At 39.1% G+C, this 13887-nt stretch overlaps 2 protein-coding genes across 4 annotated transcripts; one reads left to right on the top strand and one right to left on the bottom strand.

The window, feature by feature from the left end:
• The first annotated feature begins 60 nt into the window (after window positions 1–60).
• On the top strand, window positions 61–5250 carry cdkn3 (cyclin dependent kinase inhibitor 3). Of its 3 annotated transcripts, none has more exons than XM_071497740.1 (8): window positions 61–155; window positions 1083–1180; window positions 1336–1391; window positions 1521–1565; window positions 2367–2554; window positions 3372–3403; window positions 3620–3723; window positions 4966–5250. In XM_071497740.1, exons 2-8 carry the CDS (start codon window positions 1101–1103, stop codon window positions 5127–5129), a joined length of 669 nt encoding a protein of 222 aa, XP_071353841.1. In that variant the 5' UTR covers window positions 61–155; window positions 1083–1100; the 3' UTR covers window positions 5130–5250. The 3 variants fall into 3 exon arrangements, with proteins under 3 accessions (XP_071353841.1, XP_071353843.1, XP_071353842.1); XM_071497742.1 differs by having other exon boundaries at window positions 72–155; window positions 2367–2589; XM_071497741.1 differs by having other exon boundaries at window positions 123–262.
• Window positions 5251–6297: 1047 nt separating this feature from the next.
• On the bottom strand, window positions 6298–13481 carry cnih1 (cornichon family member 1). The gene is made up of 5 exons (XM_071497745.1): window positions 13275–13481; window positions 11747–11815; window positions 8787–8899; window positions 8491–8634; window positions 6298–7706 (listed from the first exon to the last, which is right to left on the bottom strand). The coding sequence occupies exons 1-5, from the start codon at window positions 13353–13355 to the stop codon at window positions 7679–7681; spliced, it is 435 nt and encodes a 144-aa protein (XP_071353846.1). The 5' UTR covers window positions 13356–13481; the 3' UTR covers window positions 6298–7678.
• Between the last annotated feature and the right edge of the window lie 406 nt (window positions 13482–13887).

Genomic DNA, 13887 nt, shown 5'->3' with positions numbered 1-13887 from the left:
CCCCGGAGGATAAATCCAGCGCTCACGCATGCGTTGTTTTGGAAGGGGCGGGGTTTAGGCCGATGCTTGAATCTAATTGGCTGTTGCGTTCATTGAGTTTTCAAAAATCTGAGCGACGGAGCTGTCAAAACATGCACAGGAGCAGATCGTGACTGGTGAGAAATGATCCACAACACGAATGTGCTGCTTATTTAGCCACATACAAGCGAGTCTGAGATGCTAAAAAAGCGGTTCATTATTTTCTCATACGGGTTATAAAAAGGTAAAATCTCATTCTCCTCCGTTTGGCTTCGTTCAGATAAACAAGCTAACGTTAGCTACAGCTCGGAGCTGATGTTAACGCTGTGTCTTCACCGGACTCTTTTTCCTCTCGGACAGCGGGGGAACAGCCAGCTGCTAGCCCGGCTGAAGCTGCTTTACCTCGGGTTACAGGTCGCTGTGGAGCCGAGCTTATTTAAAGGACCTCAGCTGTCATGGTGTTAGCATAGGTTAGCATAGGTTAGCATAGGTTAGCCCACCAGGCAGCGGTGGAAGAAGTACACACTGTTAGCATTAAATATGTTTAAAGTACCAGGAGTAGAAATAATCATGCAGATGGAGAAAGAAAGCATCCAGATTCCTTCACCTTTTGCACAATTAATTTTGTTCTAGATTTAATTTTAGATGCATGAAATTGCTATTTTTGTTCTTAACTCTGTACTCAATAATCCATAATGATAAAGCGAAAATATGTTCATAGATATTTTTGCAAATTTATTGAAAATCAAAACTGAAATCTCTTATTTAGAAAAGTATTCAGGTCCTTTGCTGTGGCGGTCCAGATGGTGGTCAGGTGCATCCTGTTTGCTTTGATTTTCCCTGAGATGTGTCTATATATTGACTGTCATGTTGAATTGATTGGCTATAATTTAGAAAGGCCCACACCTGTGTATACAAGGTCTCACAAGTCCCACTGCATTTCAAGACAGAAAGCAAACCATGAAGTCAAGGAGCTCTCTGTAGATGGTTGTTGTTGTGAGGCATGGATCTGGACCAGGCTGCTGAAGAACTGAATTTCAGTTTCCGTCCTTCTCTCTCAACAGTGTTTTTAGGCTGAAGCCATGAGGACGAGTGAGTTTGACTCCTCATCTGAAGAAGAGGAGGTGGGAGAGGAGCAGCTGACGCCCTTCCACATCTCCTGGTGAGTTTTAGCAGTTGTGCTTTTCTCTTCGTGACCAAAACATGTGATTTCTGGCAGGGTTGTGTAATTAAAAAAAAAAAAAGGTTCAGATTGTTTTTAAATGGTGAACCAAGCCTCACTGTGTACATGTTTATTATGTTTTGATCGGCTTTAAGGTTACCTCTGTCCATAGTGGAGTGCTCGCAGTTTCTTGGGATATGTGCACTACCAGGTAAAGTTGCAGTTCATCAGTTGACACTTGCTGTTCTTACTTTACTTTATTTCTAAACATCTCATTTATTGTGCATCTCAAAGTTAAAAAAAATAAAAAATAAAAAATAAATCCTTCATCTGATTTCAGGTTGCAAATACAAGGAGATTCGCAGGAGTCTGCAAAGAGACATTGGTAAGATGAACTTGATCCTTTGTGGTTGTCAGAACAACACAGACCTGGATCAAATTTGCATTTACTTTTATTGTGACTTTTTGAAATATCTCATACCAGTAGATTTAGTAAATTGAATCCCTGAGAATCAGTTCAGAGAACTTTTCTTTTTCATACATGATACATGAACATCTTTGGGTTCTGGACTCTTGGTTGAATAAAACAAGCAATCTAAATACACCAGGTTGGGCTGTGGGAACTGATATTTTCCACTATTTTCTGACAATTTAGAGATCAAGTGATGAAACGATCAATAAAGAAAATAATTATTGTGGTCCTTTAATTGTGGATTTTGAAAGTTTTTTTCTTCAAATGAATGAGAAGGTAATAAATTGAATTGGCAGGTCAGTCTGATTATGAGGCAAAGAGCATTTTAATGTATTAGCACAAATTGGTAGATGTTAGAAAATGAGCCTTCTTTTCTTAAAATATTAAAATATATTATTAAGTTATTGTTTACAGGTTTAGAAATGTTTAATTTATCACAGTATATGTGTTCCCATGGTCAAAAATAAACCTCCATGCTCAAACCGAAATGTGAATTTTTTTGGCTGTCCATGGTCCTGTTTGTAGCTACGCTGAATAAAGTTCAGTTCTTACTCTTGCAACAAAATGAGAAACCTGAACCCCAAAATTTGTGTGTTTCAGACCAGTTTCAGGAAATAATAGTGAGAGAGGGAAAAAAATTACTTTAAGAAATATAGTTTTAATCTGTTTTAAATGTAGTTGTTTCACATCTTGGCTGTTTTTTCTCGTTGACAGAGGAGCTGCAGAACCAGGGGGTACAAGACGTGTTTGTTTTCTGCACCAGAGGGGAACTGAACAAATACAGGGTCCCCTCCCTGCTGGAGGTCTACCAGCAGGGAGGCTTCGCCGTTCACCACATGCCCTTCCCAGACGGAGACGCTCCTGAGCTGGAGCAGTGCTGCAGGATCCTCGAGGAGCTGCAGGTCAGCCTCGAGAACAACAGGAGGACAGTGATCCAGTGAGTGAGGTCATCATCCATCAAACTGAGATTCTGGATTTAAAAAAACACTTTAAAAAGTTGCATCAGTGGTAAAAAAACATAGACATGTGGGGAACCTTTCTAATCAGAGTATTTCACATTTCCTCGTATATCTTGTTCAGCATGAAAACGGAACAGAAAGGGGCACTGTAGAGGATGGATTGCTTTTTCTTTAACCTTAAAATGGAAAGGAAAATCATGAACATGATGACTCTGGTTTCTCTAAATATATTAAAACAGGTCAAATCAATTTCTTATTAATTATGACCCTTATTTTTTTGTCACGTTTTTGTTTGTTTGTCATATTTTGAAGTAAAACAACACATGTAGATACTTACAATACTGCAATATGTAGCTTGAACTACTGTGCAGAAAGTAAACCTAGTGTTTCTCTACCCAGACCATTAAACGTCCTTTATTTCTAGATGGTTTTCCTTGTAAAGATGCACCACAGCTAAAAAGAAATTAACTCAAGCATGTCTACACGAACAGACATGATACATGAAATGGAAAGTAAGCAGGAGGAGTATTGAGTGAAGGTTTTAAATAGATGCAGCTTTACTTTCTATGACAAACAAACCCGCTGTGTTTTTCTAAATATTTGAAGTATTTTTAAGCCTTTTGTGTCCTCAAATTTTGAATTAAGTGCCAGACAGCCCCAGAGAACCGCAGGACACCTCTTATTACACAACTGAACAATTTGCTCCCAGCTTTTAGCCGTGCATTTGATGGGAATTTGCGCTTTTCTTCTTCCTCTTCAGCTGTTTCGGAGGCCTCGGACGCTCTGCATTAAGTAAGCATATTCTATTTATGCTTTTACTTTGAAAGTTACCCTTTATTCTGTGTGCCAACTCACTGTTATCTAATATCAATGTGTGTTTCCTTGTAACAGTCTAAATACGTCATTATATGTTAAAAAGTTTGACCTTTTTTTTTTAATGCTAAATCCTCTCTATTAGTTTTGTCACAGCTGTGATCATGTGACTGTCTCATGTTTCCTTCTGCCCAGTCGCCGCCTGTCTGCTGCTCCAGCTCTCACCAACAATGACGGCAAACAAAGCCATCGAAATCCTGCGGGAGCACCGAGGAGGAGGAGCGATACAAACGGTGAAGGTGAGAGGTTGCTCTTCTGTCCATGTTTTAGCCCATTAACTAAAGATTACACATAGTTAACATCATGTCACAGCATAACAGACATTTGTAGATTGATTTCTTTTGAGTTTGTGTTCATTTTTGTGCAGACACTCAAAACTCCTTCACAGAGAAAAATTAGGTCCCTCATTTTTCAGTCTTTCATTGTTGTCATGTGATAATGCAGTGTTTTGGAAACGCTGCGTTTAAGGATGCTCTGACATTAGAGATTCGGCTGCTAAAAAGCATTTGTGAGCTAAAGCCAAACAGTAAGAAAACAAGGGAGGAGTGAAAAGTTTAATATGAATGAGACCAGTTAATTGGCTGCTTGATATTATTGACCATTATTAGCTTCATGCAGATATATTTATGTTGCTGTTTATTTTCGTTAATGAATAACAAGCAATTTTACTATTACTAATATACTACTAATTTTAACAGCAAAATGTTCTGCTCTGGTCAAAATGTGGTTGTAACAAAATTTTTTTAATTTATTTTTACTTTTTTATATATTTTTAAATATAACAAGAAAACATATAGAGTGTATGTAAAAACTTATAGCACAGTGTCATTTTTTTTGTTTTTTCAGATATGTTAAAATCTTTTTCCTTGTTATTACATAGCCAATCCCCTGCAGGTTCCAGGTGGTGCATTTAAGTGAACCTGACATAATGGTTGTAAAGTTTGAAGGCAAATGAGTCCTTAATGAGTGTTAAGGACTAAATACAGAAAGTTTGATCAAGCTTTATAACAAAATTCATATGTTTGTTGAAAAAAAAAACCAAACCTAAAATCAGCCAATATATCATCAGATACTTGAAATCTCAAACATAGAAATTGATATTTGTTTTAAAAATTCCACTATAGGTCAGACTGATGTGAATGTGGAAGCATCTTACATTTAAAATTACCTGATAATTACCATATAATTATAATTTACCATTTAATGACACCCTAAGATTTAAAGTTACAGTGTTTGTGATGAATTATCCAGTTGATCATGATTCCACACTGAAATAACAGCTGTGAATTTAAAATAAAACTGAACTGGTAAAATGTTGTATTTGTTGTTACTGAGCTAAAACAAAACCACAACTATGATCCTTGATTATGTCTGTTTGAAACGTATGTTTAACTGCTGCTTGTTTTCTGTGAAATTGTAGTTTGTGCTTAAGTGTTCCAAGAACAACATTTAACTAATGACTTCATTTTACTTTTCTGTAGCAATACAACTTCCTCCACGAGTTTCAGGAAAGATACTCAGCGTACCAAGAGAGCAGAGAGGTTTCCACCGAGCGCTCGGTCTCCCGGTGATCAATGCTTCAATCCTCATCTCATCCCGAGCTGTGAAAATACTGCTGGCTTCAAACTCGCTCCTCTGTCAGTGACTCTTCTTTGGTTGTGTGTGTGATATAATTGTATTCTCTAATTGTTGCACTTTAACAGAATACTCTAATATATTGCCTTCTCTCATCCTCATTATGATTGAATAAAGACTTAATGAGGAAATCCTGTCGGTGCGATTGCGGTGAGTTCAAAGTATGTTATTGCATTTACATCAGGTTCAGAATAACAGCGGTTTCTGTCATAAATGTTGAGGATCTCAAATGAGGGAAATGTCACCTGCTGTAGTACTGGAGCTGTAAATGTGGCTGGACTCTATATAATAATATTTTGATTTAATAGTGACTTAAACTGACTTTCGAAACCTCACTTGAATCAGTCTCACAACAGCGATACTGAAATGTTTTTATTAATATCGTGATATTGAGTCAAGGGAGATTTAATGAAAGTCATGATGATGAACTGTGTTTCACTGTTATGCATTAAAACAAACATCCTTACACTTGAAAAACAAAAACATCAGTAATTAATCCTGTGATGGTTGTAGTTATATTTTGCTTGAACCAACTCAGACAAATGAATTTTGTTTGATCACAATACAGTTTCACTGAAAGTTGATATTCAATAATATTGAATTATTTCCCAGCATTCCTGGTTCCTCTCTAAATCTGTTACACTGCAAACCGCTACTCCTTCTTGCAACATCATTTCTCAATAGTGTCACGTGTAAGTGCTTCGTCCAGGCTGGGAAATTACCCCTGAGCAAGACACTGTAACAGCTGCTCAGTCACTGGAGCTGAATGTTAGGAGCCTTGAAAATCTGTGAAAGTTTGTCGACAGTAAAAATTAAACCTTTTAGAACAAAAGAGTAATTTTGAGGGGTTTTAATAGCATAAATTAATTTGACGTCCCTCATCAGCTTCCTTGTGTCTCTGTCTCACATCCTGAGAAAAACTTGCATTTCTGTCTGTTTCTAAAGAGCTTCATTAAATTAGCTCTGATTTTAACCAATATTGTGATTGAGTGATTTGAGATTTTAACATCAATAATAAAGTCACTGAAATTCTTGGATTTCCAGTTACAAGAAGTATTTTTAAATTTAGTCTTTTGCCTAAATGTGTCCCACATCACACAGAAATCATTTAATCCAAGAGATAAAAATTTCCAATTTTCTTTTTTAAACATTGATCTAAAATAACAATCCAGTCCATATTAAGAGTGGGATCATTTTATTTAGATTCAAATAAAACTCAAATTGTCATTTCCTTGATGCGACATGATGGGATCTAATACATAAAAATGTAATTTTATGCGACAGATGATCATCCCTTTCCCTGATAAATTTACATATTTGAAAATGGAAATAAATACTCTAGTATTTCCGAAAAATTAAGTCTAATGGCCTCGACTGAAACAAAAACATAACTTTCCAGATTTTGATTCTGGAAACTGCGAGGAGTGCTTGATATTGTGGAGACATGAAAATTTCAAATTAAAATCACTGAATAAATAAATACTGGGGTTCCTAACAATGTGGAATATTTGTTGTGGAAATGAACACAATGCACAATGACAAAAACAGTAGAGGAATTTGAAAAGGTACAATCAACAGTATGGCACGTCAGCAGTTTCATACTGAAGCTCAAATGCAGAGAGCAGCGAATCCAAAAGTTCTGTTGCTTCCTAATGCTGAAAATATTCTTGCACTGTTGAGTCTACCTTTTAATTTGCCGATGGCTGCGAGGGCGATTCTACAGAAACACGGGTCACGTACACGTTGCTTTCTACTCTGGATTCACACTTAAAAACAAATATTGCCATTTATTTCAACAGGGATTACATGATTTAAACGCGATAGATAGGTCTGAAGTAAGGAAACTGTATATCAGACAGTTTGAAAACTGACGTTGTGACAACCAGACTGAATGTCCCTGTGCAACACGTTTCACTAAGTGATATTAACCCATGCACTTCAGCCCTCACTGTACATAGCTGTACTTTCATTATAATGTTAAAACTTCATGTATCTGCGGGTAAGAGCAGAAGTCCGGTTTACACTTTGCGGTTTGTTGTAGTGATGGTAATGGATCGCTTGGCAGGTAAAAATTAGCTGTTGAAGCCCAAAATCTAATTTGCAGAAAAAGCTAATGCAATTCAGCACACAGTTTAGATTCTCACAGATATATGCACACCTGAAAATTATGTCTTCCTAATTTGTAAACACTCAGAAGTTGGGAACCAAGATGAAAAAAAAAAAACTTTATTCAAATCCCAAGCATCAAAAATCACCACACCATTAAAAATAAAGAAGGAAAAAAAAAAGCGTGTCCATTCAGGTTTGTCCTCATTTTCCATAAAATTTGAACTATAGTGTTATGAAAAGAACGCTGCGACCAAGATATTCTCCTAAAACGGGCTAAATGTTTCCAAAATGACACTCTGCGCTGTGTGTGGGGGTTCGAGAGTTCGTCCGCTTGAAATGGCGTCTTGTGTTGCTGAACGGTGGTCTCCAGCAGGTCCAGTGTTCCAGCACTAAGATCATAGTGTCTGGTCGTCTACTGTACATGCAGGTCCTTTTCCTTCATCATCCGGTTTAAGAGCTCACCAGAACATAGATCATCCTGTTACGAACAGATGAGAAAGTGCGTTGTTGGTAATAATATTACACATAACCACGGATTTTTACAGAGTTTTACATATTCTTCATATGTGTGGAATGGGATGAGGAGTAAATATGAAACTGAAGAGAGTTAGCTTATCTTAGCATAAAGGATGGCCACAATGGGAAAGAGCTAGCCTGTCCAAAGTTAACAAAATTTGCCTACCAGCACCCTTAAAGCTCATTAATTAATATGTTGTCCTCAATATGAACAAAAACCATTGTATGAAAATGACAATTTGCCATTTTACAGGAGCCTATGTGCTGGACTATGTGCTGTTTAGGAGTAGTTGCCCACAACCAGCAGAAGACTGGACAAAGTCTGGAACAAAACCACAAATTATATGAATTAAACAAGTTATAATGTGTTAATTAATGAGCTTTAGAGCTGCTGGGAGCTGGATTGTGTAACTTTCAGGCAGAGCCTGATCTCCTCATCCAACTCTTGGCAAATAAGTGAACAATCTAATTCCCCAAATTTTTAAACTGTTCCTTTAATGGAATTTTAATTTGCATGAGATCAGTATTGTCAGGAGATTTCCATCTTACATTAGATGACAGTATTTACAGTAGACCTATTACTATTATTATACTTTACAAATTGTAAACATGGCAGATTTGCATGGGAGGGTGTCACTGAAAATTACAAATTGGACGTCCCCAGATAATAGAGTGTGGTGTAAATTAGAGCCAAATCATGAATTCTTAGTGCAGATATAAACAGGATTAAAAAAATAAATGCGTACCCATAGAGATAGTAGAAGAATGACAGGAGATAGAAGGCCAGTTTGCACCAGCCTTCTTTTTGACAGTATGCCAGGATGTCAGCATTCATGATGGTTGTTGGGTCGTAGAGTCCTGGACAGCTCATCACAGGTCTGCTCATATACCTGCACCACAGCGAAATGAAAGAGGCGGATTAAGTCAGTTTCTACTGTTTGTTGTGAAAAGCAGAAATATCAGGGTGTTGGGTAATATGGACTGTTGATGGATCAAACACTATAATTAGCAGACGATGGATTCCTCTCCGTCAGACACCCACCTCCACACGTGATAAGCCAACAGTGGCAAGTTGAGACAGAGGGTGAGCCACTCGGCCGCGCAGAAGAACATCACGCAGAAGAAGAAATGGATGAGATACTCCGGGAGCACCAGCTGCAACGAGGGAAATTAGACACAAATGTCAGAATCTGCAAACAGTGAACAGTCAGTGCAACTCCCTCATTCCCATAAGCCTGTGTGCTGTTTTACTGACTAATGTAGTGACAAACTTTTTGGCTGTCAATGCAAAATACCTAAATACCAAGTGTGGACTTGCATGTAATAAATGTAGTGAGCTGCAAGAAGTTAAAGCGCGCTGGTCAGAGGACAGTGCAGCCTCCAGTTACAAAGCCTCAAAGGCAATGAGGCCATTTTACAAAGAGAAAATCGAGCTATTTAAAGAGCCAGACTTCTAAAAATTGCAGCCAGCTCCACAGAGAGTTACGCAAAGGAGTGAAATACAAATGAGCTAAAGTGAGACGCTTATGCTCAACTGTGCAGTTCAGCCTCTTGGTTCACACCATCAGGCCCAGCTGCATGTTTCATCACTACACATTCTTACATGTGCATGAAAATGTCACAGTCGGCTATCGTGCTGCTAAACAGTGCTTAACTGTGCACTGATCTGACGTGATGTGTAACACAAACAGGGTGAAAAATTTGTGCTTTTGAATTGAATCCCATAATGCCCACCCCCCCCCCCCCCCCCCCCCAACCGAGGACAAAAAGACCCCACTGGTGTGACCTTTAATAAGCTACCACAGTGAGGCCAATTCACTGTCCTCACATATCCTCTGTATGATGTGGCAAAGCAAAGAGTGTGACTGTTTTCATCCACGCAGCCAGATCATGCCTCACATTTAGCCTTCACCAGCGACTTGTGATGAATTTTGTGAGCGGCTGGTTGAATTTAGGAGTCTACGTGGATAGAAAAGGTTAGTTAATTTCCCACCCTGCTTATATGCCATGCATCATCAAGCCTGACCACAAGTGACAGAGGGAACCCATCAACAACTTGCTCTGGGGAATGTTTGCGCATCTCAACATCGACATCTTTTTGCAGCGAGGGCAAACCTACAGATCATCCCACTTCCTGACAAACGGGCTGGGGAGACACACCGGAGCGAGACCATGCCGTGAGCACTAGCAGTGTTGATGCAGCAGCTTGCCTCGGGTTGACAAGAGTTCGAACTGGTGCGGGGTTCTTTGGGGCAGATGGAGGCACCACATGGAAGCCATGCATTCAAAAAGAGCAGAGGGTGGAGGTGTTTGGGGGAGGGGGAGGGGGGGGGGGGGGGGGCAACCAGCAGCCCACAGATGGAAAGGTGAGGGGGCATGTAGGAAGAGGAAGGTGGGGGAAGAGGGGGAGCTATAATTGGTTAAAAAACCCTGCACTGTGCTGCCAAATATAAAACAACTGATCACAGCACAAAAAAATGTTTTGCCAACTGAGCTGAGCGTTCCACACGCAAAAAGACTAGCATGGTCAAAACTGCAGATCGTACAGTGGGGTGCATCACTGATTAGAGCCAGAGGAATCTGTACTGTTAACTGAATAACTCCTCCTACTAGTGAAATCACTGACCAATCAGCAGTCCTAAAATATTGCTGAGCTGGAGAGTGTTGGGATTCTGCAGCCATCTGCTCTGAACCACAGGTGATGCAGGTTAGAGCCAAACACTGAGCTCATGTACAGTAGCTCAGCTCTGCTAACTGCTGAATCAAACTGCAGCTTACTCCAAACAGAAAAGTCAAATGATTATGTGATATGTATTAAGAAAAGTTTAAATTAAAGACGGGATTTAAAATCAATTTCCTCCAGAACCAGGATCCACAGCTCAAAGTATCCACTGTTCAAAAAGCTGCTGCAAAACCCAATTACCTGATTTCTCTTTACACGATTTCTATGAATGCTGTTATGTAAAAGCTCTTGTCAGGACAGTGTATAGATCTGGTGTCGTGTTACTGCCGTCTCAAACTCAAGACAAGTTACCTGACTTTCTGAGTTTACTGGGAATTTACTGTACCAGTAACACTATATGCAAACAAAGGGTAGGTTGTAATAAAGATCATGCATGTTTTGAGCATTTGCAAGTCTTTTCAGTTAACAACTATACTTTATCAATAATCAGTAACAATGGATATTTCATCCAAGAAAATATTGTTATTCCACTATTTTATATTCTAATGCTTCTCACAAGCATCAAGGCTTATCTGCTTAAAAAGCAGCTTAGCAAAGCTTAAACAAATAGTCAGTTTAGTTGGTTAGATTAGGTGTAAAAAGGACAATAGAAAACAAAACCCAGTATTTTGGTTAATGCTTACATCTTAAAAGCTGCACTTTGAGACTTGCAGAATAGAAAGATTAACTACTATTGAAATTAACAAAGTCAAAAATGCTCACAAAAAGATAAAAAGGTAAAAAAACAAATAAAAGGGCAATTGCAAAAGGAAAAAAAACAAACAATCTATAAACACTACAGTGGAAAACGTAGGGCACAGGTGGCACATTGTCTAATCCCTGAACTCTGGCCTTGACTCGGATTAGTTAACTGAAAAGACGTTTGCAAACACTTCCCCGTGCAAAATGACAAGACTGCAGACTGAGTTGAACTGAGCGGGCAGTTTAAAGATTGGTACAAACCTTTAATGCAATTTTGACTCTTTTAATCTTTTTGACCTTTTCAACTGTCTTTTTGCCGTTAACAAAGTGTAAAAAAAAAAAAAAAAAAAAAAAAGCAGATTAGGAAAAACAAAACAAAAGGCGTTAGAGTTTGACAGCTGACAAGATCACTGTATTTATAACAAGCAGGTTATTTAGCATAACAGTGCAGAGAAATGATTGAAAAAGACAGATAGGCGGATAAAGTCCTGAAGTAAATGAGATATCTTTCAACAGAGCATATCTGCATGCAGTCAAAGAGGCAAGGAAGGTGTGTCAGGTTCTGAGGTGTCACTTACCGGATTTAGAGTGTTACACTGATCTATAGGATTCTTGTAGTCCGTCTTCAGCTCGTCAAATGCTATTATCTGGAGGAAGAAGATGACCACAGTGCAACAATAAACTGAGAGCAGCTCAACATAAATGTATGTTTTAAATGCATCGGCATTGACATTGGGCAGATTTGGACTGAGTCATAGATGCAGGAGCAATAACTTCTTTTAGTGTTTTATTGTACTATATGTGTAGGAAGCCATATAATCTTTGGAACACTTTGTCTCGGCAAACTCCCCCCATATTCTACAAATATCAGATCAAATGTGAAAAATGCAATAAGGTATTGACTGCATAATGTTTATTTTGTGAGAATCAAGCAAAGCAAATCCTCAGACTTCCTCACAGTTATTTTTAAATAAAGAATGTTTTGTATATTTGTTTGAGTAATGTCCAACTTATTTACTAATCAACACTGTTAAGGTTAATTTTCTGGATGGACTAATTACTCATGAACTGTTTTAGCACCACTGTCAAAACATTATACTGTTTATACTGTTTGCCTGTTTTTTTAACCTTCTTCTTAGTAGGTTACACCAATTACATTTATGAATTTAATTTTTCTAGATTCATTTATTATTTTATTTATTTATTTCATGTGATTTTAATCTGAATAAAGACACAGATGTAGAATTCTGCTCTGGTTCTGGTGGTTATATGCATCATACTTTGTGTGTTTATTTTTGTATCTCTATTGTACCTCTTATTTGTTCGTTTTATGTTGATTATACAGTTTTCTTTCCTTCTTTCTTCAGTATTTTAAGTGAGCGACAAGTGAAACCAAACCAAAGCGTTAACGATATGACTCTGAGTTCTGGACACATTACCCAAAAGTTTCCAATCTGCAGCGCTAACACTGACATCCTGACCAAACTAGTGCTATTTACTAAACAAAGAAATGCGACATGTCAGGAGATCGGTAGAGATCAAGATAACAGCAGCATCGTAGTAGTTTATCCCTCCACAATTAGTGGTTAGCTAGCTAAGCCTGCTAAGTAGCTAACTAGCTACTAGCTGAACACTCATCATGTGACAAGCTTGTCGAGATAACGGACGTTTGCTGTAACTGAACAGCGGTTTATAAAAAAGGTGGAAAACGGCGGAAACTGGATTACGATAACACGACATGTCAACAAAAACAGCGCTTTGGTTGTTGAGACTGCTAGCCGCTAACTTTAGCTGCTAGCAAAGCGGCGGGGTGTGTTCCATTCATTCTGCGAGCCGCAGCCGTGCGAGCGCGAGCGGTTACGTCCACGGTCGCGGGCGGGCGGCTGTTTCTATGGAGTCGCCTTGGTTACGTTCGATCCAGACGTTGGCAGGACCGGCGAGGAGTCCGCTACGCAGAGCCCGAAAACCGGACCCGGATACGCGGCTGCTGGCCTACCGTGAGCCCGGGGTTTGACAGCCTTCCCCCGCGCCCTCAGCTGCCTCTATCGGCGGCGTTAAGCTAGCGGGCTAACGGTCTCACCTGAAGTTGTCTAAATGTGTACTTACGTGCCAGATAGCGAAGAAGATAAGCGCCGCCGTGAGCAGCAGAGCGAGCATATAACAAAAGGCCGCGAATGTGAACGCCATTTTTTCCTCCTCCGGTTCCGCTGGTCGGCTCCTGGCTCGGCGGGCGGGTGATGCAGGCAGCTTCGGCTCCGAGCTGAGGTCGGTCCTGCGTCTTCTTCTGCTCCGGTGAGTGTTCAGGCGGCTGCTTTACCGCCATCTTCTGGAGTCGTTCATGTGCTTCAGGGTCTGAGGCTCTCCACCAGTCCTGTTCGACCGAAACCCAAACCTTTCCCAGTTTCCTATAGTTTTAATAATTAACATTTTTGCTTGTTTTATTTGGCAATTAGAAGCTTCATTCTTAAAGGCACTAACATTATAAACTTACACCCTGTCCCTGTAGTACCCAAATATGCACTGTACTTACAAATTATATATTACAGTATACATATACATAATACAAGTACTCCAATAACCCATTATATAACTACAGTACTGCAAAAGTTTTAGGCACTAAAAGCTAAGACTGGAACTTAGAAATAATACCAGGAATAGTTTTATTTATCAATTAACTTCATACAAAGTGCAGTAAACACAAAAACCCTAAATCAAGTAA

This window comes from Trachinotus anak, unplaced genomic scaffold (assembly GCF_046630095.1).
Source record: "Trachinotus anak isolate AG129_WGS33_773 ecotype Australia unplaced genomic scaffold, CSIRO_AGI_Tana_v1 ptg000015l, whole genome shotgun sequence".
NCBI lineage: Eukaryota > Metazoa > Chordata > Actinopteri > Carangiformes > Carangidae > Trachinotus > Trachinotus anak.
Note: the sequence above shows the minus strand (reverse complement) of the source record. Positions and strands in the feature narration are given on the sequence as shown.

Bases quoted from the DNA above. Each gene is read 5' to 3' on its own strand.
- cdkn3 (XM_071497740.1), top strand. From the start codon at position 1,101: ATGAGGACGAGTGAGTTTGACTCCTCATCTGAAGAAGAGGAGGTGGGA. The intron at 1,181-1,335 runs GTGAGTTTTAGC...ATCGGCTTTAAG, and splicing joins ACGCCCTTCCACATCTCCTG to GTTACCTCTGTCCATAGTGG. The intron at 1,392-1,520 runs GTAAAGTTGCAG...ATCTGATTTCAG, and splicing joins TGGGATATGTGCACTACCAG to GTTGCAAATACAAGGAGATT.
- cnih1 (XM_071497745.1), bottom strand. From the start codon at position 13,355: ATGGCGTTCACATTCGCGGCCTTTTGTTATATGCTCGCTCTGCTGCTC. The intron at 11,816-13,274 runs GTAAGTACACAT...TTCTTCCTCCAG, and splicing joins TCTTCTTCGCTATCTGGCAC to ATAATAGCATTTGACGAGCT. The intron at 8,900-11,746 runs GTAAGTGACACC...CCCTCGTTGCAG, and splicing joins AGTGTAACACTCTAAATCCG to CTGGTGCTCCCGGAGTATCT.